Source organism: Delphinus delphis, chromosome 19 (assembly GCF_949987515.2).
Source record: "Delphinus delphis chromosome 19, mDelDel1.2, whole genome shotgun sequence".
NCBI classification, from domain to species: Eukaryota; Metazoa; Chordata; class Mammalia; order Artiodactyla; family Delphinidae; genus Delphinus; species Delphinus delphis.
This window is the reverse complement of record NC_082701.1, coordinates 21,706,888-21,727,403: the sequence shown is the minus strand read 5'-3', so window position 1 is coordinate 21,727,403 and position 20,516 is coordinate 21,706,888. Positions and strand designations below refer to the sequence as shown.

The 20,516-nt window shown below is 55.4% G+C and overlaps 1 protein-coding gene across 2 annotated transcripts; it reads right to left on the bottom strand.

Annotated features, from left to right (window-relative positions):
* Window positions 1-1,058: 1,058 nt before the first annotated feature.
* Window positions 1,059-20,156, bottom strand: CACNB1 (calcium voltage-gated channel auxiliary subunit beta 1). Of its 2 annotated transcripts, XM_059997313.1 has the most exons (14): window positions 19,900-20,156; window positions 17,378-17,464; window positions 14,258-14,377; window positions 13,009-13,131; window positions 12,304-12,440; window positions 12,001-12,077; window positions 10,689-10,708; window positions 10,352-10,432; window positions 9,852-9,910; window positions 9,556-9,665; window positions 9,256-9,407; window positions 5,563-5,658; window positions 4,965-5,150; window positions 1,059-2,981 (listed from the first exon to the last, which is right to left on the bottom strand). In XM_059997313.1, the coding sequence occupies exons 1-14, from the start codon at window positions 19,981-19,983 to the stop codon at window positions 2,520-2,522; spliced, it is 1,794 nt and encodes a 597-aa protein (XP_059853296.1). In that variant the 5' UTR covers window positions 19,984-20,156; the 3' UTR covers window positions 1,059-2,519. The 2 variants fall into 2 exon arrangements, with proteins under 2 accessions (XP_059853296.1, XP_059853297.1); XM_059997314.1 differs by lacking the exon at window positions 10,352-10,432.
* Between the last annotated feature and the right edge of the window lie 360 nt (window positions 20,157-20,516).

The window sequence follows — 20,516 nt, the reverse complement described above, 5'->3', positions numbered from 1 at the left end:
CCCAGGTTAATTCCTAACCAGCCTTCTAGACTCCACTCAAGCCTCACCTCCTCCACGAAGCACCCCCTGATCTCCCCAGGTTAAGGCAGGGACCCCTCTTCCAGGTTCCCTCAGGACCCACTGCTTCCCACATCAGAGAGCTCGTTGTGCTGTCCTGAATTGTCTGTAGCTCCCACTTAGACTTGTGCCTGGTACATAGTAGATGCTCGATAAATGTTTGCTCAATGAATAAACACAGGAAAGAAAGATCGATTCCATTGAAAGGCAGTGGGAGGAGCACTATGATGGCAGGCAGACTGGGCTCCAGTCCCAGCAGTGCGGGCTTTGCCATCACCTCCCTGTTGACCATGGGCCAGTCACTCGACCTGTGGGCCTTCCCAGTTCCTCTTTCCTTGGGTTTGCTAACCCCTCATCTGGAGGGTCCTGACGTCTGTTGCCCTCTACACACACACTTTGCACAGGAGCATTCAGGTCCACCACCCCAAAAACAAGAACCATGAGAGTGGAGAAATGGTTTGTGCGTGCTGGGTGAGGCAGGATACAGGCGACAGCAGGAAGGATCAACCATCACAAGTCCACATCCGGCCAGCTGATGGTGGCAGGAACGGGCACTGTCACGTGCTGACTTTCCTCCTGGCTTTTGATCTTTCTCTCAGTCTGGGACTGGGATGGGGGTTCCTGATTCTCTGCCCTTCCCCACAAACAGACCTCTTCCCCTCCCACCAGGCTGGTTAGCAGGGCCTGGGGTGGGTAGTTGTGGAGGCATCAGTGGAGGGAGCCGGAAGCTCAGCCCATCCCTCCCTGGGAAGCTGGGGAGCAGCTGAGGCCACAGGAGCAGAGAAGCAAGCACGGGCCTCTAAGACAGTGTGCCAGTGGCTCTGGATCTGACCCCCTGAACAAAACCCAGGGCACCCCACTTCCCGTCTCAGCTTGCAGTTTTCCCTGGCTCTACTTATGGGGAGACGGACCGGACAGGCATGGGGCTGGGGGCTGAGCAGAGCCAAGACTGGCCACGGCTTTATTCCTGCACCCACCCCTTCACTCTCCCTCCCTGCACATCGGCAGCTCCCACACACCTAGGCTGGCAACCGTGCGGCGGGAACAAATAAGCAGGCTCAGGAGGTGGCCGCAAAGGACAGGATGGCGGTTTTATATGTGGCAAAATACTTCTCCTAGGGGAGTACAGACGAACAGACAGACAGATGGGGGCACAGGACACCAGACAGGAAGGGGAAAGGTTGGGCAGTGGTCTCTTCTAACCAGTAAGTGGAAGCTGCACCCCACCCCCGGGTGGGGGTGGGGGGGTGGGACAACATTGGCACAGGAGGTGGCGAGACAGGCATGAGGCACCCATCCCTGAGGCGGGCAGCCGGGCAGGGCCCAGTCCTCGTTGGCACAATCGGCTCTCTCTGGCCCAGCTGGGTGCTGGTGGGGGTGGGGGACGGGGCTGCTGGGCTACGGGATGCTAGGCAGGAGGGACGATCCAGGGCAGAGGGGGTACCAAGGCCTCTCCTGGGGGTCGTGGACATGGGTAAAGGACGGGATCACAAGAGGCAGATACAGAGCAGCAGCAGCAGCAGCTAAGCCCCCCGGGGGGATCCGAGGTCCTGAGGCCCCAGGGGTGACAATTACCCTCTCCCCTGGGGCCTCAGGGTGAAAGTGAAGCAGTTTTTTGGTTTCAAAATGAGCTGGACCAGAGTGTTCCATGGGCTCCACACCCAGGTGACAAGGGGATGGGGGGGCTCAGATGGAGAGGGGCCCCCTCTTCTGATGGCTGCAGGCAAGGGATGTTGTAGGCAAAGCTCATTCCTGGGGTAGGCAAAGCCTTGAGGCATGGAGGTGGTGGTGGGGGTAGCAGCATCTCGGGTTGCCCCCTCCTCAGGGTTCTAGGTCCTGGGCGGGCACAGGGCACTACATCTGATGCGTGCCAGCTTCTACCCAGACCACTCCCGAAGACGAGATCCCGGTGGGGTTTCCAATGCTGTAACTTTCACCTCCCAGACAATGCTGCCAGGAAGCTAGGGGGAGGGGTGGGCATGGTGAAGGACCCTGGATCTGGGGCTTGGGGAAGACAGCCCTCATGGGAAAGAGTCTGTGGTCTCCCTCACCAGGAAAAGCCCCCCTACCCTTCCCAAATACTCCAGGTTGGAAAAAGAAAGGGCCACCCCATTTTAGGACACTCATTTAAAGCCTGGAGTAGAAGGAGTTAAGGAACTGCACCTTTTCTCTGGGCGAGGGGAGAGAGCCCCCTGAGGTGGGGAAGGGGATACTGCAGGAAGGTTGTCATCCCCCCCATGCACCCACAACATGTAGGTAAAAACCTACCGCTGAGGCTTAAGGGAGTCTCAGGAGCTGGTTGGAATGCTACCACCAAAGAAACCCCGAACATTGAGCAAAGGCATCTGAAAGGAGGGGGACAGCGCCCCCTGGAGGCAAGATACATCCGCAGTGGTGAGCCCCTCTGTCCCGCCCCTCCCCTGGGCTCAGAGCCCTTCCTCCCACTGTGTGGCCCCCGCCTCTCAGCGGATGTAGACGCCCCGCCCCCAACCCTGCAGCTCATTCTTGTTGCGTCCTAGGACTGGACCCCCGCCCTCCGCGCAATAGCGCGCCTTATTCCGGCCGCGGTTCCGGTTGTTGGTCAGCTCCTCTTCATAGTCTTCCTCATCCTCCCAGGATCCCTGTCGGGCTGGTGGGGTGCTGCCCCCTGCAGGGTCTCCAAGCCCTGGCCCCTCGGAGGGGTCAGTCTCCATGTCCACACACGAGTCTCCCAGCTCCGTGTAGGCAGAGTTTCGGTTGCCAGGGGTGTCGGCATCAAACGTGTCTTGGTGGGACAGTGCGCGCAGGGTGCCCGCCCGGCCTGGCGGCTGGCTGCTGGGGTAAAGGCCTGGGGGCTGGCCCAGCTCTCCCGGGTACTCGTGCACGCTGGCGTGCTCCCCGGTGGCCCGTTCCAGTGACTGGTCCCCGGAAGCAAGGTATGGTCCCTGGTTAGCAGGCAGACGGCACACACCATGCAGATCAGGCAGGAGTGAGAGAAACACAACAAAGCAAGGCAGGTTAGTGAGGGCACCAAGACACCCAGCCTGGCTGAAGGAGAGGAGGGTGCTGACCCTAGGGGATGGGCAGCCGGCAAACGGCTCTGGAGCCCAGCCAGAGAGCCAGAGGACAGAATTCAAGGCATTTGCTCCTCCACTAGGAGAGGGGGCACCGGACCTTCCTAAGGTGGGTGAAGGCGTGAACTCTCCTGGTAACCATGGTAGAGAGCCCACGAACAATTAGTCATCAATTCCTCAAGGCACACATTAATGCTGTCTTGGGCTAAATCATCATTAACAGCTCATTAGTATTGCCACTCGTTAGTGGTTGATTGGGTTAGTCATTGCCCCCGTTTCCCAAATATACTAAGGGGGGGATTTCAGCCAGCTCCTTCAGCCCAACCAGACCCTAATCACAGGCCTCCGGAACCCCACACTTCCCCCCACCCCATTGCCTAGTCAGATGACAGAGTCTCCAAGGTTGATAGGATTCCTCCCCTGCCCCCAACAAAGACTCAAAGCTGCAGGCTGGGGAAGGCTGATGGGTCTTTATCCCCCACTGGCAACAATGAGATGGCCCAATGTCCTCAGCACCAGATGCTACATGAAGATGGCCGTAGAGGCTGCTGGGTAGCGTGCAAAGAGACCTGGGTTCTAGCCCCATTCCCTGCTACTTCAAGCTGTGTGACCCTGAGCAAGTGACTCCCGTCTCAATGGCCCAGTGTCTCTGTGGTGGTGTGATGGGGATTAGACTAGAGCAGCAATTTCCAAACTATTCCCTGGAGATCTGGGGTGGGTGGACAGGGCACAGAGTGCTTCAGGGGTCCCCGTGGAAGTGAAATGGAGGCCAAGCCACTAGCTCCCTCTGAGCAGAGCAAGGATGCCTTGTCTACATACTGAGCTTCCACATAAGATTCAGTGAACAAGTGGGCTCTGGTGCTGAAAACAAATTTGAAAAGCAATGGTCTAGAATGACTTCATGGGTTTCTTCTGGTTCTAATTGGAACCCAATACTTAATGGTTTGACCTCAGAGACAGGCCTTGGCTCCCATGGGAGGAGATCAAGAATGATTAGCAATGGTCTAGAATGACTTCATGGGTTTCTTCTGGTTCTAATCTGGAACCCAATACTTAATGGTTTGACCTCAGAGACAGGCCTTGGCTCCCATGGCAGGAGATCAAGAATGCTTAGCAGTGGTCTAGAATGATTTCATGGGTTTCTTCTGGTTCTAATCTGGAACCCAATACTTAATGGTTTGACCTCAGAGACAGGCCTTGGCTCCCATGGGGGGAGATCAAGGCAGGGTGGAGAACCCACAGGAGGGTCTTTCCTGGAATCTGTTTAACTGGGAGAAGGATGGAAGGTTCAACTCATGGAAGATGCTTCGCTTTGGGTCCCTACCGAGAAGTCTCCCGAGATTAGGGCTCTGGAGGAGGGGGCAGTTTCTCTGGTTTGAACGGCCCTGCTCTGTGGGATTCCCTGCGTCTCAGGGCCCTTGGTCTGCTGCGTCTAAAATGCTGTGACCTCTGTTGGGTCTAAAATGGGTGTAGAGTCCAGCAAACATATTGATTTTCCTGTTTCTTCCTGGTCACTTATCCTACAAGGCCCCCAAGGCAAAAGCCCCCAGGGCCGCAGATATGGTCCTTTGAGACCAGGCCCAGGGAGGCCCCACCAGCCAGCCCCAATCCCATCAAAAACCACAGACACCAGAAGCTGCCACTCACCACATTTTTTACAAAATAAAACTCTTCCCTTCCTTGCCCACGTTCACTGTGCTCAGTTCCTCAGTTCCGAGCCCTGGGCGGGAGGGGACGTGGGCGGGGCACCTACACGGTGTGCTCCTGCTGCTGGGGCACCGCCCTGGCCCTCTGCGAGGCCTCCAGCCCTCCCCAGAAGCTGAGATTTCTCCTGAGTGAGGTGAGCACCTGTACCTGGAGGTTGGAGACAGGGGCAGGGCTGGCAGCAAGGGCTGCAGTAGCCATGGTGCGGTTCAGCAGCGGATTGGGCGGAGTGCTGCTGGGCGGGTGTGTGGCCTTCCAGTAGGCTTCCAAGTACTCGGCCAAATGCTCGCAGGCATCCTCCAGTTGATTCTCATCCAGGATGATGTCAAACATTTCCTGTGGAGGCGGGGTTAAGGGCAGGGCTGGGATGAGCTGGGCTAGACCAAGGGGTGAGGGTGTGGCCTGGGGCAGTGGGTGGAGTCAAGGGGTTGAAGGACAAAGTTAAAAAGAAACCTCTGGATGTCCAGGAAGAGGAGGGCTCTTAGACATATAAATCGACAGAACTACAAGAGGTCTTGGTACCCCGATACTCCAACTCCCTCATTCTAAATATAAGGCAACCAAGGCGTGGAGAGGGGCTTAACTCCCCACAGAGAAGTGGTGCTTCTGGGACTTGAACATCCAGCACTCTTTTCCCTGCATCTCTGGACCCCGCCCAGGCATTCCCGGTCACTCTCTCAAGCAGGCCAGAGGACACGTGGAGAACCCAAACGTTGCCCCTTCCCTTCCCCTGGGTCTGAGCACTCACGGGAGGACACTGCGCGAGCTTCTCCGAGGCTGCTATTTGCACATTGAGGTGTTTGGACTGAGACTTCCCTCGAGACTTGATGAGCCTCTGAAGAACCTGGTTTGTGGGGGGAGAAGAGGAGCTAGAGGGACCCTGCAATGCACCAAGCCGGAGAGGCAGGTCCTGGCTGGAGCCAGTGTGGAGAGACAGTATCGGGGCCAGGGGATGTTCCATGACTCTCAGCCCTGGCCGCCTCTTCAGAAATGACCTCACCAGTCCTGTGTCCATCCTACACAGTGCTCAGGCTCTCTCCTGGGTCTCATGCCAGCCTGTCCTGGGAAGTTCCAGCAGTGGCTGTAATGAAGGGCAGTGATTCTCCTTCCCAACCCCTGTAACCTTTATAGGCTTCATTCTCTGGGCCAACTTCCCCTCCACGTTAGCAGCAGTAGCCGTCCTTTATAGGGACGTGTGCTATGTCCTGGCACTATTCTGTGCTTTTTACACAATCAATTCATTTAGTCCTGACAATAATGCCATTATGCAGCCACTATTATTATTCTCATCTCAATGATAACAGTAATAATGATGATAATAGCTACACATAAAGCTACAACCTTAACTAAGTGATCAAAGTTAACAGCACCAATGATACAACAAACCGACATCCTGTGCTTCCTGATGCAACGCACTCAGAAGGACACATCGCTTTGGTGATGTTCCTACCTGAAACGTAAAACCTAAATCTAGTCATGGGGAAACATCAGACAAACCCACACCGAGGAACAATCTACAAAATAAGTGATCTGTACTCTTAAAAAATGTCAGTGTATGGGGCTTCCCTGGTGGCGCAGTGGTTTGAGAGTCCGCCTGCCGATGCAGGGGACACGGGTTCGTGCCCCAGTCCTGGAAGATCCCACATGCCGCGCAGCGGCTGGGCCCGTGAGCCATGGCCGCTAAGCCTGCGCGTCCGGAGCCTGTGCTCCGCAATGGGAGAGGCCACAACAGTGAGAGGCCCACGTACCGCAGAAAAAAAAAAAAAAAAATGTCAGTGTCATGAAAATCCAAGAAAGGCTGAGGAAAATTTTCAGCTTAAAGACTATAAAGAGATATGACAACTAAATGCAACACATGATCCTGGATTGAAGGGGAAATTGCTATAAGGGGCATTATTGGGACAACTGGTGAAAACTGAAGATGGACAGTATTTTAGATAAGATTTCTTAAATTTGACAATTGTACTGTGGTTATGTAAGTTAATATCCTTGTTCTTAAGAAATACATGTTGAAATATTTAGGGATAAAGGCATACAATATCTACAACTTACTCTCTAATAGTTCAGGAAAAAAGATACACATATATAAGCGCACATATACATAATACATACATACATAAAGCAGTGGCAAAATGTTCAAAATTAGTGAGTCTGAAAAAAATTAAATTGTATACTTTAAATGGCTGAATTGAATGGCATGTGAATTTTATTTCAATAAAGCTGTTAAAAAAGTAGTGAATGTGAGTGAAGTGAATTCAAAGATAGTCCTACTATTCTTACAACTCTTCCGTAAATTTGCAATTATTTCAAGATAAAAATCTAAAAAAAAAAAAATAGAATAGATACAGTGCTTAGTAGGTACCAGGCACTTTGCACGGTTAATTTGTTTATTTAATCTTCACAAGCACCATTTGAGGATTCCTATTTTGCAGGTGAGGAAACAGAAACATAGAGAAGTTAGGTGACTTGCCTAAAGAGCACAGAGCCGGTAACTGGTGGCACTGGTACCTAAACTCAGGCAGTCTGATTCCAGAGTCCCCACCCTTAACCTCAGTCAGTGCTCAGTGGGGGCAATGGAAGTGTCTGTTAACTTTCTAGTTCACAAAGTGTTTTTGCAGCCATTGTCTCATTTGATCCTTTCAACCACCCCAGGAAGTACTTAAATCCCATCACCCCTTTTATGCTTATTAGAAACTTAGGACTCAGAAAGCTTAAGAAACTGGGTGCTCAGGGACTTCCCTGGTGGTCCAGTGGTTAAGACTCTCAACACAGGGGACCAGGGTTCGATCCCTGGTTGGGGAACTAGATCCCGCATGCCGCAACTAAAAGATCCCGTGTGCTGCTACGAAGATCCCACAGGTGGCAATGACGATTCCGTGTGCCGCAACTAAGATCCAGAGCAGCCAAATAAATAAATATTAAAAAAAAAGAAAACAAGAAACTGGGTGCTAGCATGAGATGTTAACAGTTACCACCTCTGGTTGCCTTCATCAGTCAGACAGAACTCTGGGCTCTTTACATCATTACCTCCAACCCTCTCAATAATAACATATGAGAATGATTATAATTCCCATTTTGTAGGTAAAGAAATTGAGGTGCAGGAGCTTCCCTGGTGGTGCAGTGGTTGAGAGTCCGCCTGCCGATGCAGGGGACATGGGTTCGTGCCCCGGTCCGGGAAGATCCCACATGCCGCGGAGCGGCTGGGCCCGTGAGCCATGGTCGCTGAACCTGCGCGTCCGGAGCCTGTGCTCCGCAATGGGAGAGGCCACAGCGGTGAGAAGCCCGCGTACCGCAAAAAAAAAAAAGAAATTGAGGTGCAAAGGCTAAATAATCCCCCCAAGATCACAAGCTCAATAAAATACAACCCAAAAAACCAAAACCAAGATTTAATTAATTAAATAAAAATAAGCCAATCAGAGCTAGGATTTGAACCCCATACTGTCTTCTCATTTCAAATCCTTCACCTAAGCTCACCTTCCATGTTTCTCAAACCCCTACTAATGTCTAGGAGGGAAAACTAACGGAGCCACTATATGACCAGAAAGTAAATCAGCCTTCCTACCAATTTCATCTCTATCGAGGCCTACATGAAGGCAGTGCAGCAAAAAGGGCTGAAATCGAAAGACAGGAAAGGTCTTTTCCCAGCCACCAAGCAGCTGCGTGACACTGGGACAGAAAGCACAGAATTCTTTCTGTTTTCTGGACTCAGGAGAAGTCAACAAAGTAGAGACAGGGGACTGGCCAGCATGACCCTAATAATATTTAAAATAGTTAATACATGAAAAGGGGGACTTCCCTGGTGGCGTGGTGGTTAAGAGTCCGCCTGCCAATGCAGGGGACATGGGTTCTGTCCCTGGTCTGGGAAGCTCCCACATGCCGCGGAGCAACTAAGCCCGTGCATCACAACTACTGAGCCTGTGCTCTAGAGCCCACGAGCCACAACTACTGAGCCTGCGCTCTAGAGCCCGCGAGCCACAACTACTGAGCCTGCGCTCTAGAGCCCGTGAGCCACAACTACTGAGCCCACATGCCACAACTACTGAAGCCCGTGCGCCTAGAGCCCGTGCTCCGCAACAAAAGAAGCCACTGCGATGAGAAGCCCGTGCAACGCAACGAAGAGTAGCCCCCATCACCACAACTAGAGAAAGCCCACGCGCAGCAACGAAGACCCAACGCAGCCACAAATAAATAAATAAATAAATGCTTTAAAAAACAAAACAAAAAACATGACCAGGTATATTATACCAGACCCTTTGCTAAGTGCTAAGTATTCGCATTAGGTTGAATCTTCACAATATCCAGACAATGGAGTTCGACAGAGCAGGGAATCTGGGCTCGAGGAGATTAAGCCACACGATTAGTAAGCAGCACCTGGGGTTTAAACACAGGCAGCCCAACCAGAGCACTCCTGTCTCCAATAGGGTCAGACTCCTGCACCCACCTTGGGAGAGGTGATCTTGATGTAAACAATGATGGGGGCCAGTGAGGTCTTGGAGAGCTGGGCTGGGTGGTTGATGGTATCGGCATCCAGGGCAACCAACTGAAGGGTCCGGGCCAGCTCGAAGATTCGCTCGATCTCGCTCTGAACCTCAGCTGGGGGAATGGAGTCATGGGGCAGGCGGAAATGTAAGGGGGCCTCCCAGGAGGCCGTGGGCAAACAGAGCATTTCCGGAGATGCCCCCTCCCCCCCCACATCTGGCCCCAGAGCAGGGGTGCGGGTGGGGTTACGGGGTGGGCTCACCCAGGCTGGAGCGTGTGTTTGAACGCTCGATGATGATGTGTTTGCTGGGGTTGTTGAGGACTGAGCGCTTAGCCAGGGAGATGTCCGCTGTCACACGAGTGATGGAGATCCTGGGGGATGGGACAAGAGGAGCCAGGGGTCAGGGTGGCCTAGAATGCCCTGCCTGCTCCCCAGGCTCCAGGACAGCCTCTTATCCCTCAGTCCAAGAGTTCCAGGATTGTCCTTCCAGCCATCCTGCCCATCCCCAGCAGCAGAGAACCACAGTGGGAGCGGAGAGCCAGCTCCCAGGGTCTTACCTGCCATCAAACCGATGCTTCAAGAAGTCAAATAAAGCTTTCTGCATCATGTCTGTAACCTGAGGTTGGGGGGTGGGGTGGGGGGAGGAGAAGTCAGGTGTTTAAAGCCCCTCAGGGAAGGTGGACCGCTAGGTATTTGCCCCCTGACATTCCATTTTCTTCTTAAATCCCTGAGATGAGGAAGTCCCTGTTGTGGGGAGGGGGCAGTCCTTTTGAGTCTGAGGGGCCTCCACTGGGGTCTCTGATTGCAAAGATCCTTTTAGGTGGGATCTCTGGGAGGACTTCTCTGGGGCTCTTTTGAGAGGACTAGACCCTTCTGGGGTCTCCCTGGGGGTTGGGCCCCCCATGGAGGGGGGTGTCTCTGAAGGTATGTAGCCCTCTGGGGAAGAAACCCTGGGAGGGCCCTGCTGGGGGATCTCTCTGGGGTCTGAAGACCTGTCTATGGAGTCTTTCCGGAGGTCTGGGCCCCTCTGGGTCCACTCGCCTCTAGGGGCTCCTACCTCATAGCCCTTGAGCGACGGTCCCACCAGGATGATGGGCCTCATGGAAGGTACCACGTCATAGGGGGGCACATGCTCTGTCTGGGGGGGGAAGCAGGGAGGGGAAACCCCAGAGTGGAGATGGCATTAGCCCCTCTTCCCCCACCTCCAGGCTCCCCCATGCATCCTTTCCTCCCCCTGGTCCCAAAGTCCAGATGTGGGGATCGGGGCGGGGGTGGGGAGGCATGGCGAGGAAGGGTTGGGGAAAAGGGGGGCAGATATGGGAATGGGTGTTAGAAGGTCCCCCTAGCTCATCCCAGGGGGTGGGGAGGGGGACACAGAAAGCTGTGATACTCACCAACTTCTGCTTCTGTTTGGCTGGGTCCAGAGATTGCCAAGAGGAGGGCGGGGGAGGAGAAAGGGGAAGGTACCCAGGCAGGGGCAGAGGGCAAGGGAGGAGCCAGGACAAGAGAGGGAGGGAGAGCGGGCAGACGAGGAGAGATAACAAGGCATGCGTGTTAGTGACAGACAGAGCCAGAGAGAGGGGACGGGACCCCGTGCCAAGGGGGAGCCAGAGGTGGCCCTGGATCAGGGCTGGGCGCAGGACTGACAGCCAGTCCAGTGAACTTGGGAATGTTCAGACATCCTGTACCCCCTTTCTGGGTCCTGCTCTGCAGCCAGGAGATCCCCGTGTGCCCACCCGAGCCCCGTGGAGTCCGGAAAGGGCCAAGAAGGTCACCATTCCACCTTCCCCTTCACATGTGGCAGTGGGGGCAAACACGGCCTAACCCACTGGCAGTGAGGGGGAAAAGTCAGGTCTCATGACCCAGACCCTGCTTTCAGTTGAGGGGCGGGGGCAGCCTTCCAAGAGAAAGGGTGCTTCCACTGCAAGAACCATCCCTTCCAGGGAAGTGGGCCAGGGTGGAGTTGTGTGTGGAGACAGACGTGCCTATCCTCGGTGTCATTCTACCCTTCCCTCCTCCTTGGCAGGAAGGCCTGATTCCCACAGAATCAGGCTGAGACCACGTCGGAAACCATTCCAGCCCCCTCCCCCCCCAAAGCACTGGGCTCTGACCTCCCCTATCACAAGAACCCAGCAAGAATTACCTTCTTGAAGAAGGGGATGCGCTTGCCGTGGGGTGGCGGGGTGGTGACACTGCTAACGCTAGTCTTGGCAGAGCCACTATGCTCACCGAGCTCTGCCTCCTCATCCTCTAACTCCAGGGGGTCTAGTTCAAAGGCTAAGTTAGTCATTTCATTACCTGGACCGCAGAGTCAGGATGAGGGAGGAAGGAGGCGAGGTGGGGAGGAGTGAGATGGACATGAAGACACAAGTACAAAACGCAGGGATGGGATGGGGAAAAAAGAAAGAAGAAGAGGTGAATGGAACAGGGCTGGGAGAAATGAATGGGGGGTAGGGGGCAGGGCAGTCAGGCAGAGAGATGGAGCTACCAAAGAAATGGGAGAGTAGAGACATGACAGAATGGGCGCTGAGGGACAGGCCCAGCTTGTGGGGTGTCCTGCTCTTCATGGAGGGGGTACCACCGGAGGTGTCTGGAGGACTCAGGATTGGGGTACCCCCAACTGCAGGGAAAGGAGGGGACAGGCAGTGGGGAGACCACCCCGCCCAGGAGCTCCACCCGACCCCGTGGGGTGGCGGGAGCTCTTACCACTGGCAGGGGGCGTGGGGCGGCGGGTGCCAGTCACCACGTCTCCCAGACTGGAGCTGGAGTTGTCACCTGATTTGCTGTGTGGGCAGAGAGGCAAATGGAGCCGTGAGCAAAGGAGGTGGGCGCGAGGGTGGGGGATCTGTTCTCTCACAGGCTGCCCCCCGCGCCCCGCCCTCATTTGCCAGCCCCACTGGTGATGCCACAGACAGTTTTGTGTCCTCAGGGCAACGCGTCAACCCTCAGGGCCTACTCCCGGCTGGCTGGCTGGCCTCTCCCGGAGGTGCCCTGGCCCCAGCCAAACACCTGGAGCTGAGGCGGTTCTGGCGCAGCTTCTGTTCCTGCAGCAGGCGCAGGCTGTCCAGTTTGACAGGGCTGGGGATGAAGCCAACCTCACAGCCCTCCTTCACCAGTCGCCCAATCCACCAGTCATTATTGTATTTCTGCAAACGACAACGGCAGGTGGGGTGGGGGAGACCAAGAGGGAGATTAGAGGCACAAGCCAGCAGCCAGCTCCAGGGGACACCACCCCCAGCCTTGCCTACCCCGCCCAGGGGGCGGCACCCTCAAACAGCCCTGGCACCAGCCTCTGATTACAGCCCCCAATTCTCAGGACTCTCCGGAACCAGCATCCTCTTGTGCCATGGACCACCCACACCCCCAAGCACATCCCTGTTCTGAGAGTCCTTCCTCCCCCATGTGCCAGCTCTACCCTGGAAAGGCAGGGAGAGAAGTTAATGCTGACACCTCCATGTGCCTGGCACACTGCCACCCCACTGACAGGCCTCATCACAAACCCTCCCAACAGCCTTGTGACCTAGGCATTACCATCCCATTTTACCAATGAAAAATGCAAAGCTCAGAGAGGTGGAAAGATTTGCCTCAGGTCACACAGCAGATTTAGCCCAGCTCTGCTTGGCTCAGAAGTCTTTTTCCACTAGAGGTCTGACAGCCCCTCTCCTGGCACCCACTACCCTGCCCTCCCTCCAGATGCCAACACATCCTCCCCACCTCTTTGATGTGCAGGAAGTCCTTGGGCTCAAAGGTGATGGCCACTCCCTGAACAGGCACCTCATCCCCTAGAGATGGGTTATAGCCGACATTTGTCCTCACAGCAAATGCCACTGGCTTGGTCTAGAGGAAGATGACAACCAGAGGGTTAAATCACAATGGGATGTACAACTTCCTGACTGTGGTGGTGATTACGGAGAGGTTTGTTTTGTAAATTGTTTATTAAAACATATACTGTACACCCTACTATACATAAGATAGATAAACAACAAGGACCTACTGTATAGCACAGGGAACTATATTCCAAATCTTGTAATAACCTATAATGAAAAAGAATCTGAAAAAGAATATACACATATATGTATAACTGAATCACTTTGCTGTACACCTGAAACTACACAACATTGTAAATAAACTAGACTTCAAAAAAATTTTTTTTAATAAAAACATATACTGAATGGCTTATGCAGTTTTTTACTGCATATATTAAATTTCACAATAAAAAAAAAAGCAAACCATAGAACTCAGTCCTCTCAGGGTGGAGGGGGGCATCAGGGAATGCTAAGTATAGGTGGTGGGAGAGCCTAGAATAACACCAAGAAGGAATAATAATAATAGTAACAATAACAATAAGAACAAATAATAGTAATAATAATGATAGCAGCTACTGTGTAGTGTAACAGGTACTGTGTTATATGTTTCACACCCATTATCTCATTTATTTATTACAAAAACCCTATGAAGTTAAGTACTATTACCATATTCATTTTATGGGTTTTTTTCTTTTCTTTTTCTTTTTTTTTGCTGCGCCACGTGGCTTGTGGAATCATAGTTCCCCGACGACCAGGGATTGAACCCGGGGCCACGGCAGTGAAAGTGCTGAGTCCTGACCACTGGACTGCCGGGGAACTCCCACCATATTCATTGTAATGAATGAGAAGACTAAAGTTCAGAAAGGTTAACTGACTTGCCTAATATCACACGGCTAATAAGAGCCCAGAAAATTTGACTCTAGAAATGAGTGGAAATGTTTAGCTCCTATTATGTGTAGAAATTAGGCACTTATTGTACTTCATAAGGAGGCAGGTATTACAGCTTACACTTTACAGGTGAAAGGCAGAGGCACATCAGAGGGGTACATGAGCTAGGAAGTGGCTAGGCCAAGACTTGACCCTGGGTCTGTCCAGGCTGTCTCTGAGGCCTGGGGTAAGGGAAATAATGCCAGCACAGCCCTTCCCATCTTTCTCACCTTGGCTTTCTCGAGCTGGGCTAATGCCTGGCGCTCTGCCTCCTTCCTTAAGGCTTCTCGGTCCTCCTCCAGAGACACATCGGAGTCTGACGGACGGCTGGTATAGGACTCTGCTGATCCCTGAAAACAGACAGGGCCAGCTCAGGGCCAACGCTGCCTCCCCAGCTCCTGGGCCTCGGAAGGCACCCGTCGTGGTTGCCTCAAGCCCCAGGCAGCCCAGCATGATACCACAAGGGCTAGGAGGAGGTGGTATTAGGTGGGAAGAGCCGGAGAATGAGGTCTGCAGGCCCCTGGAGAGAGTGTGGCCCTAGGAAGGGTGACAGCAGCAAACAGGGGATTACGGCAGGTCCAAGGACAGCTGCTTGGGGCCCAGGGAGGGGTAGGAACCTGATAGGGGCACAGCGCAGGGGTGGAGTGCCAAGGGACAGTCTCCACTCCCTGCTCCTCCTTCCCTCCCCTGCCCCCAGCACCGGCTGAGACAGACTCAGCACAGGCCCAGTGAGTCCTTCCAGGGGCTGTAGCCACCAGCTTAGGCCTGAGCTCTCGGCACTGGCGGCAATGGGCAGCCTGCTCCATGGGCTAGGACCACACAAAAATTTGCCATTTTCTGCTCAAGGGTGAGGGAAGATAGAATCCTACCTCCTCTTCCAGAAGCTGGGGAGCCCCAGCCCTCAGGCTCTCATAAGATACAAAAAAGAACCCAGGATTCCTGGGGTGGCGCAAGAAGAGGCAAGTTAAGAGAAGGACATGAGCAGGCCTTTCCTCAGTACTAGGGCTGCCGGCTGCCAGGGTTAAGGCAGCCTCAGGAGTCTGGGTGTGCCAGGAAGCAGGCCTTGATCACACCGACCATCCCAGAGCACAAGGAACTCCCTCAGTGATGCAGGCACAAGTGTAAGACACGCATAGCCTGTCCAGACCCAGGGCGTGAATGAACATGCTAATTCACGGACGTGCTTGGATGTGCAACTTCAAGGGTATGTTCTACGGTATGTCCTGGTGTGTATGACTGAATGCATACAGGTACACGTGCGTGCATACGGGGCGGAACGGGTGGACGCCCTCAGTGTCTGTGTCCCTGAGGGCATGTGAGGGCAAGAGCCAGGAGGTGTGGATTTGTGTGACCGTGCAGCGGCGGTGTTGCTACAAAGGGCAGGAGGGGACCTGAAGAAAGAACAAGACTGCAGAGGTGAGGGGGTTCTTTCCTGAAGACAGAAAAGGGTCACCTGGCCAGGAATGCCCATTAGCTTCGTATGGAGGGAACCTGGGAAAGACAGAAGACCAATTCCCACCTCCCCAGAGCGCCCTGGTGCATCAGTGAGAGCAGCTGCCCATCAAATCATGAAAATGGGAGAGTGGAGAGGGGAAAGGTGGGGGGTGGGTGGGGTACTACAAGAAGCTGGAAAAGAGATGCAAAGGAAAGAGAGTGAAAACCAGTTAATCTACCACTCTCCACCCCTCCTGACGGGAGCACTCAGTCAGAAAGACAGATGCCAGGAGAGCCAGGGGAACAGACCCAGAGATGGAGTGGCAGAGAGACACTTACTAACCCCAACACACACGCAAACACGCATACACACACACACACACCCCCAAGAATGGCGGGAGACAAGGAAACAGTGAGGCAAGGAGACAGGCTGGAGTGAAGGCCTCCCACCAGCTTTCCTGAGGGGCTGTTCCCACCTCCCCCCACCTTCACTCCATCCCCAGCTCACCACTACGAGGGTCCGGTTGGACGCCTCCATCCCGGCGCCCTCAGTGCCTGCCCCTGCTGGCCTAGGGGGTGGCCCAAACTGCCCGTTCCCCCAAGGGGCTCAGGTTACAAGCAGAGTTGCTACATGTGCAAACTGCTAGGGTATATTTAGCTCAGAGATGTGGCAAGGACTGCCCCCCCACTCCCTGCCACCTACGGGGGGTCAGAGCTGGGGAGCTAAGAGGAGGAAGGATTAGAGACTGGAGTTTGATCCCCTGGGTCAGCAAACACTGAAGGAATGAGGCCCTTTTCTGTCAAGAGGGGCTCCACTGAGCACAGTGTCATTCTTCCTAGCCTCGGCCCTGGCCCAGTCCTGCAACACAGGGGATGAGGGAAAGATCAAAGAAAGGACTTCGTGTTTGTATGGAGATGCTGGGATGAAGAGCCCCTTTCCTGACGCTCTCAAGTCAGGCCCGGGCTCATATGTGCCAAGTGTCGTGGAGACAGAAGAAGTGAAAAGAAGAGCCCCTCTCCAATCTGTAGTGGATCTGCCTGGCATCACCCTCTCTCTCCTGGCCCGGGGTGGGGGGGGGCACGGCTGACTTCCCTACTGTCCTCTGCCCTCATATGCTGCCCATGTTTTCTTCAACGTACTCCTTTCCTTGTCTGATCCTAAGCCCCTCTTGCCTTTTTTGGGTACCAGGCTTTGTTGAGATGCTCTGTAGTCATAGCAACTGCATGGCTCTCTCACTGCTTCTCCCTGAGCCTGAGATGGCCTGGGGTTGACAGAACAGAGATGAGAACAGCATCTTCCTGATGGGAGAATAGAAAACCCCAGAAAGCCATTCAGCTACACTACCCCCCTTCACTCAGGGATGCTGGGCTAAAGTCCTCTCTAATATCAACTTCCTCCTGCCTCTCCTCCACCTCTGTCAACACACGTTCTCTCTCTGCGTATTAAAGAAGTCACATCTGGATGTGAGGAGGGTGTTTCCCTGACCCACACCTAATCAGGGCTCCAGGGACCCAAATGTCCTGGCTCCTCATTTCTTAGGACCTGCCTCTACCCCATGCTGTCACAGATTCTGGGGGAGGACATGGAAGGAGACAGCCGGCAGGGGGAGTGGGTGACAGCCTGAAGCCAGCTAGAAGGAGGCAGGCCAGGCTGTCCCTGAATGAGATGACGCAGGTAGGCAGGCAGCAGGGGCTGGTGTCTGGTGCTGGGAGAGGGATTGGGTGGGGGCTGAAGGAGTGGGTACAGCTGACAGTATATGCAGAGGAGGTCATGGGGTGTAAGGGTATGGGGTGGTTGTGGGCAGGTGACAAATGACACGGGGGAGGGTGCCTGGAGAAAGCCTCAGACCCAGCTCACCAATCCTGGTCTCCACCAACCAGCCATCTCCCTCCTCTCAGCCCAGCCTACCCATTACCTGGCGGACAAAGCTGTTGGATGTTGTATCCGAGGATGTGCTCCCATCCGACCTTTTGAACCGCCCTTTCCTCTTGCTGTATTTGCCCTGGAGAAGCCAGGAAGGGACAAGAGTAGAATCAAAAAGGCCCTTTCCCAACCCTCATCCCATCAGGCCCAGAACCACAGCAAAGCCTTGGAAATATCATTCCCTGATCTCAACAGCCCGCCCCTCTAGCTTCTTCCTGAGATGGTACAGCCCAAGCGGGAGGGAGAACCCAGACCACAGCCGTGGGGTGGGGGACAGTGAAAGAGAGCCCTAGGAAGCACACACAGAAACCCCCAAACCAAGACAGAGAGGTTGGGAAGGGGGAGGCAGTGAGAAGCTGGAGACTCATTAGGCAGCAAAGCTAATTGAGACGCTGGGCAGGCGGCAGAGGCCTCAGGGGGAAGGGAGAGGCTGCCTGCAGTGCTGGGGGCGCTGAGAGAGCTCCTGGGAAAGTTCCCCTCCCTCTCTACCTCAGCTGGAGCAGAGCGGGGCTGAGTGTGCCTGTGGCCCCCAGAGAGAAGAGGATTCGCCAACCCAGGCCCAGCTTGGCTTTCCCCATGCCCAACTCCTGCCTTGTTTCTCGCAGAGTGGGGAGGGGAGTTGCAGCTCTCAGCTCTTGGAGACCTAAAACTAGATTCCCAGGGAAGGGTAGGGGGCGTGGAACTGTATTTGGAAAGTAAACATCTAACCCCAACCCTGACCCATGGGGGCAGATTTAGCACCCTGCCTCCAACCTGGTAGGACTTCTTCTCAGCCCGTCCTCACAGTCACAGTGATCATACTTCTCCCCAAGGGGGCAAGAGGGATCAAGCCCTCTAACCCTCAGCTGCCAATGCCCACGTCCTGTCGCCATGATATCCACCAGGCTGCAGCAATCTAAATGTCCCCTGGCCCTGCCCCAAGATGAGTCTAGGTCACAGCCCCCGCAGGGCCTTGGTGAAGAGTTGCTCAGTCCCACAGGCTGGGCTCCTGGCTTCGGTGGCGTGGACACTGCCCGACCTCTCACGCAGCCACCCATTCAGGTATTTCCAGGCCTCCTGTAAAGGGGGCTACTTCTTTGCTCTCCCCAACTCAAATATACACATTGGCCCCCAGCCTGTCTAGAGTGGGGTGGGGGGGAATCATTGATGGTTCAGGCCCTCCAAGCCCCTGCCCCCAGCCTCCATCCTAGAGTTTCTTTGCCAAAGAAGCTAGGTAAGCCATGACCAGGCTAGAGGCTCTGGTTCCTTGGGCCTGAGTACAAGGAGGAGGGTGGATAGATGGGAGAGAAGGGCACCTGGGAACCCTTTGAGAATCCTCCCTCCCATCACCTTCTCTCCAGCAAGACGTATCTCCAACCTCGAGGACTGAGGATCCCTATGAACTTAAGAGGATTCCCCCAGTGAGCCCCAGACTCTTTCAGACCACGACCACTATCCCAGGCAAGGAAAAGGGAGTGGCACCCAGAGGGACAAGGGACAGCTGAAAGGAAGGCCCCAGTCAGCTGCCTCCCAGGCTCCAAGGGGCCTGGGGTGGAGAAGGGAGGTATTTTTAGGTCTGACCTGACCCCCGCACCCCACGTGCCCACATTATCATGGTGGTTACAGTTGCTCCAGGCTCACCACAGCAAGAAAAGAGTTAATGCTATCCTAGCCTTGGGGTGTTGCCAGGTTGGATAAGGACACGTCCCAGAGAAATCCCCTGGCACGACCACCCCAGACCTTGCTGGTCACTCCATGGGCACCCTCCCTACCCAAGAATACCCCTTTCTGGGGGTAACCTGGGGGCACAGGAGAAGTGTGAGTGAGGGGGGCGGCAGACCACCCCCATCCCCGCGCCCCCCAGGTAACACAGTTTCTTCCTCTCCAGTACAGTGAGTTGGCATCCATTCAACTTTCCAAACTTTGGAGGCATTTTCTGGGGCTGGGGGGATGGGGTGGAGGAGGGACAACGTGGGTGTTTGTTGGGGGAGGGGAGGTGGTCCAATATAGGGGTGGAGCTGAAGTGGCTGGGACGGGGGCCTGGCCCGGAGCTGGCCCCTTCCCCGCCCTCGAAGGCCAGTGTCCGCAGCTCTGAAGGCCTGCTGGCACTGCCCGCTGACCACCGCCTCGGCCACCCCCGCCCCACCCACACCCGCCCGGCGCCCGTGAGCGTGCTCTGCGTCCCCCCTTTGCCTGAGCTCTCCCTCTAGCTTCCTTCAACCCCCGGGTCCCCCCGCCAGCACCCACACTCTCAACCCACTGGAGCCGGTACCCGAGCAGCAGAGACCCTGACGCGTGGGAGAGGAGGAGGCGAGGGTGACAGGCGGCCCGACCGCCTCCTCCCCGCTCTGCCAAACCGCAGCACAACTCCCGGCCAAGCGCCCATCAATCATTCACCGGCAGAGCTGGGGGGCGCACAGCCCTCTCCCCTGGGCGCCGGGCATGTAACCCCTTTTTCCCCGGCCCCCCTCGATCCGACCCCACAGGGTCCGCGGGACAGGCCCCCTTCCCTCGATCCCGGCCACCACGCCTCACCTGTGGGCTGGGGTCGAAGACCTCCATGGGGATCTCCTGGGAGGATGGGTAAGGGCCCCGGGACATGCTGGTCTTCTGGACCATGGAGAGGAGCCTCCCCTCCGGCCGCCGGTCCGGCCCAGCCGGGCGCCCTCAACGCATGAGAGAGGCCGTCGGAACCGAGAGCAGCGCAGCCAGCACCCGGTCGAGCCACCTGGCCCAGCCTTCGGTTGCCCTCTTCCTGCCTTCCCTCCCTCCTCCCGCTCTCTCCTCTGCTGCCGCCGCCTCCTCGGCCCCTGAAGGCTCAACATCTCCCCCCGCCCCCTCCGCTCCCACCCGCCCCTCCCTCTCTCCCTCCCTCTCTCCCTCTCTCCCTCCCTCCCTTCTCCGGCCCCGGCCCCGCCCCTCGCAGCCCCTCCGCTGGCTCCGCACAGACAATGGGAGGACGGCGGAAGAGACGCATGTGTCTCCCGGCGGGCGCTAGCCTCCGACTGGCCTAGGGTGAGGGTGGCCCATTATGGGGGAGATTAGAAACCCGCCAAGAGGCTGAGAGCGGGGTGGGGTGGGGGTTGCCGTATACCAGTGGATGCCAGGCGCGGATGGAACTGAAGCGCGGATTAGCATGGCTGGCACCGCCC